Source organism: Borostomias antarcticus (assembly GCF_949987555.1).
Source record: "Borostomias antarcticus genome assembly, chromosome: 7".
Classification (NCBI taxonomy): domain Eukaryota; kingdom Metazoa; phylum Chordata; class Actinopteri; order Stomiiformes; family Stomiidae; genus Borostomias; species Borostomias antarcticus.
Window position 1 is genome coordinate 23603527 of NC_140240.1, and position 5000 is coordinate 23608526.

The following is a 5000-nucleotide window of genomic DNA, read 5'->3' on the forward strand; positions in this document are numbered from 1 at the left end:
CTGAGGCGATGCATACAGGCAGCAGAGGGAGGAGCCAAACGCAGGCTCAGACGCCGGCGGAGAGGGTCCAGCGAGTTTGATCCACAAAATGATCCAATTGGGGGAAAAGTCACTAGGGGCAGGATGGGACGTGAGAGACAGAACCACCCCCCCTCAAGGGCTGGATTCCAGACGGGTCACCAGGCCGGCCAGGAACCCTGAACATGCCGGGCGGAGGGAGGTCCAGAGGAGGGACCGGGGGGGATGGGGGAGGAAGTGTCCAGGGAGCTGGAGGATAGGAGAGCCGGTGGGGAGCTTGGGGAGGACTGCCTGGGCTCTGGACAGAACTGGCAGAGCCGGAGTTCATAGGGCAGGAGTTTACAGGGCCGGAGCTATCAGGGCAGAGGCTAACAGGGCGGAAGCTAACAGGGCAGTAGCTAGCAGGGCAGGAGATAGCATGATGCAGAAGCTAACAGGGCTGGAGCTAACAGGGCAGGAGCTAACAGGGCAGTAGCTAGCAGGGCAGGAGCTAGCATGATGCAGGAGCTAACAGGGCAGGAGCTAGCAGGGCAGGAGCTAACAGGGCAGTAGCTAGCAGGGCAGGAGCTAGCATGATGCAGGAGCTAACAGGGCTGGAGCTAGCATGATGCAGGTGCTAACAGGGCAGGAGCTAACAGGGAGGAGCTAGCAAGTTCCCTGCACTTCCAGCTAGTCTTTCCGCTATGGAAGGCATTAGTAGGCTATAGCACATCTCTGGTAGGCCCAGAGGGCCTCGTTCACAGCTGCTTCCTTACGCTCTATACAGGAGGTGTTGCTGCAAACATTCACCGGGTGCTGAACGGTGCCAATCACTTCACGAAATTAATCCGCCGGGTCCGCGCTTGGTCAGTCTATTCTGTCAGGGGTGATGCGTGCGAGCGGCAGAGGCAGGACCCAAACGCAGACTCAGACTCTTAATCCACAAAAATAATCCGACAGGTACACGAGGAAGCTGACTAGGCACCACATGACACAAAACAATGAACCAACAAGGGGACAAAGGATCAGGGGTCGGATATAAAGGAAGGCTAATTAAGGCAAGGAGGTGCAGGTGAGCGGGGCGGGGCAGACCGTCACGCAAAACACAAACACCAGCAGGGGCCACAAAAAAGCAAACGCACAGGAACATCAGTGCAGGGAGAGAAGTCACTTGGGGCAGGGCGGGACACGACACTGTTTGTCTATCTAAGTGTGTGTGTGGCCTCTTGCTCTCTCTGTGTTACTCTGTCCCTTCACAACTTGCTCTCCCCCTTCTCTCTCTCTGTGTCTCTCTCCCCTCCCCACACACCTTTTTGCCAGAGACAGGGCAGTGTTGTCACTTCCCATTAGACATAGACATTAGACATTCTGTCGATGGGTGACGTCAACATGATGCCCTCTGTGAGTGGGAAGAGGTGGCAGGGGCCAGCTGTGTCCCCAGTGTGTGTGTGTGTGTGTGTGTGTGTGTGTGTGTGTGTGTGTGTGTGTAATAAAAATAGCTTCGGTTATATAGCAAATTCCTTCCTGGAAGCCAAGCTAAACAGTTAAGTCTGTGTTAATAATTATGTGATTTGTGGGCCAATAAACCACGTTACTCAGTGGGGCAGTCCACAGGCCGCTGTTATAGGGGTGATGAAGCACACACACACACACACACACACACACACACACACACACGCACACACACGCGCACACACACACACACACACACACACACACACACACACACACACACATAGAGGGATGGGTGGGTAGACAAACAGGAACACAGCGTAGATACACCAGCTCAATACCACCAAGGAGTGGTAGGCCATCTTAGCACTTATGCAGTGCTTACATACCGTAGTCGTCCAAAAAATATGACAAACATTTCAACTTTCACACCACATTAACCCCGGCTATAAACATTTAGCATTCCGACAACTAACAACGCGGAGCTGGAAGTCTAACCAGAACTCGGGTCTGGGCCCTAGTCTAACTGCGCACGTAAAGGAGGGTGAGTAAGTTAGTGGCATCTATTCTTAAGAATTAAGCCTTTGATAATGATCTGTTAGCACCTAACGTTACTAGCTTCGTAGCTTTTTTGTGTCGGCACTGTTGTAAACTGATGTGTAAAGGGAGGTGTGGAGTATCGTACAGCTTGTTTTCTTATAACATTATGGTACAGCAGCCTGCAGGCTGGTTTCTGTATGTTTTAAGAACCATTTTCTTCAGACTAATATCTAATCTGTGAACCCAACGCGGGACAAGCTTTGTTTGTGGGACATAAGAGGCGTGGTCTTAAGTAATCAGGCAATCTTATTGATTATTATTCTCTGTGTGACTGACAGGCCGGAACGGTCTATTTCCTGTCTGTCCGCAATATTGAATTCTTCAGATTGAAACGGTCTGCCCAGCCCCCCTCTCCTCATTCCTCCCCTCTCTGATGGATTTCAGTCGTACTTGATTTCACTCCAACGACTATCCTGAGGAGGTCGCGGTTCCTTAGCGTCAATCGGGGGAGCTTGGCTGGCAGCCAGCCGGAAAGAACTGAAGCGCGTCGTTGAGTGACTTTGACTGACGTTCTGTGATGTGAGACGGAGTAAATGTGAAGGATCGTCCCGACAGAGCTACGGCGTGAACGGATACAGAGGAGGAGTTTCCATTCCACTGGGCATTAACAACTCCATCTCTATATTTGTATCTGTAGGCATACTGTAAAAACCAAACAACAATCTAGTTCATAGTTGTAGTGTTACTACAGTACGTATTCTAGGGATCTGCTTCGCTGGCCGGCACACGCACAGCAAAAAACGCGTATGCGAAAACTGCGGACGGCGATGTCGCCACAACGGTGTGTGTATGTGTGTGTGTTCAATCAATCCTTCTGGATCGTGCTAAGAGATGCCTCCTCTTGATTTCCTCCCATTTGATTGGATAATCCCAGGCTCCTGGGTGATAATCTGACCATTTGCGCGGTGAGCGAGTGGCATGTGATTCTGGAGACCCCCCCCCCCCCACTGGCTTAACCGGCTAATTGAATGATGGGCACCACCTGCCGCCCACTTCCGCCTGCCCACTGTTGTTCTAGAGGATTCTCTATTATTACAGACGGGCTATGTGTACGGTATACTGCAATTACCCTGCAGTTGGGCTGGCAGCGAGAGGAAGGCCTGTCTACTACGGTAAACAGTGACATTTGATAGCCGGTGCTTCCCAGCAACAGAGCCTCCCACGCTGCGCTGACATACGCACGGCTTTTCACTTTGTTTGTGAGACTACGAGCCGCCGATGCGACAGGAAGCCGATGGCAAGTTGGATACAGACGGGGGATTTGGGGGGTGGGGTGGGGGGGGCGATATATTCTCTGTAACTCGTTGGAAGCTCCTAAAGCGTTTGGTGAACATTCAAGTTTTTCACAGAATGCAAGAAATTTAACGAGCCGTGACTCCTCTAAGTGTGTTTGGGGGGGCCCCCTGCGTCTGGATCAAGTGCGACGGAGCACCGCTAGGCGCTCGGGGCTCGTGTCGTGACGGTGCGTGGTTCCAAAAGAAGAACGGGCTCGGCTTGATACCGTGAGACACATATTGATCTGGGCACCAAAGGGAATTTGCCCACGTCTTGGTAGGACCAAGCGTTTAAGAAAGTGTTTAGATGCTCACATGAGAATAGTGTTGCTTCTCCATTCACATACAGTACGTGTTTTATTCGTAGTTCCCCTGCAGGGAGGGATGTTTTCCAATCATGACCGTCACGTCACGTCAAAATTCCCCAAAAAACGGAATCAGAATGTACAGTAGAGAGCATCAACGTTTATGCTGTTTTAGACAGAACCCAAGCATGAATATGTACATATCTATTAACCAATGAGTGAAGCGATAACAGAGAGCAGGGCAGTCTGGCACGTCAGTAGTAAGATAGCACAGACCTTCGTTTATGGTCCTGAAAACCAAAGGAGAGTTCTACAGTATAGGGGTAAATATTCCCCCTTGCCTGCCGTGGCTAAGGAACACTGTTGGCAGAAATGGAGGTGATTTGAGAAATGCTCTCACACAAGACTATCGAATCAGGTTTTGTTGGACTAAAGAGAAGTGCGGTGATGAGAGAATGGGTTTCTGCCAGCCAGAGCCCATTAATGTAATGGGCTGTGGGGTAGAAATCCATTTGGACTACACACACACACACACACACACGCATCAAAAACAAAACGTAAGCATAGAGTACACACACAGACACACAAGAGACACAAACAAAATGTCTGAAAACCAGGATTGCGGACGATGTTAGGGAGGGTGGAAGGGCTGTGTGTGTGTGTGTGTGTGTGTGTGTGTGTGTGTGTGTGTGTGTGTGTGTGTGTGTGTGTGTGCACGGGTGTTTGTGTGCGTGTGTGCGCGTGCGTGTCATCAGTCATATCAGCGCAGGCCGACTTGACAACTAAAGTGATCTTGACAGCTAAAGTGTCAGTGCTGACAGTACAAGGGTATAAGCCCTGCCTTGTAAACCACTTAACCCTCCCTCAGAGTTAAAGAGCACAGTGTGTTCAATACTCCCTCTTAGATAACCAGGTTTTCCCATAAACCCCCCTGAGTTAAGGCTTTGTCTACAGCATGCTGTAGCTATGCGGACCTACGGTAGACCCACTGGAAGACATGTAGAACCAGGTTTTCAGTGCAAATTTTCAGTTAGGACGATTCCCTGCACTGGGGCCCCCATAAACCATTCATTCTTTCGATCTTCGCGATATTATATTCTTTCATGGGGCCCCATAATTTCCAGCGGAGGCCCCATAATTTCCAGCCGAGCCCCTGAGGAGGTAAGTGTAAGTGAATCATGGACTGTTCTACTCATATACTGGGGGATGGGGGGGGTGTGGCCAACCTGTGACGAGCAGTTTGTCTTCCGCGACCTCGCACTTGATGTGGAGGCGGCCTCTCTTCTCTGTGAAGTCCATCCCGCAGAGGCTGGGCACGTTCACCACGCACGAGTTGTGCACGTTCATCTCGCAGGCTGGACAGGAAAAAGGA

At 50.9% G+C, this 5000-nt stretch overlaps 1 protein-coding gene across 2 annotated transcripts in view; it reads right to left on the reverse strand.

Moving 5' to 3' along the window:
- LOC311311119 (protein kinase C alpha type-like) overlaps positions 1–5000 on the reverse strand; it is a gene marked incomplete at its 5' end in the record, with an annotated part of 138586 nt that overhangs the window by 47782 nt on the left and 85804 nt on the right. For both annotated transcript variants that reach the window (XM_084440764.1, XM_084440765.1), the window contains one exon: positions 4855–4983. In XM_084440764.1, the coding sequence (XP_084296890.1) occupies positions 4855–4983 (129 nt within the window). The remainder of the gene's footprint in view (positions 1–4854; positions 4984–5000) is intronic.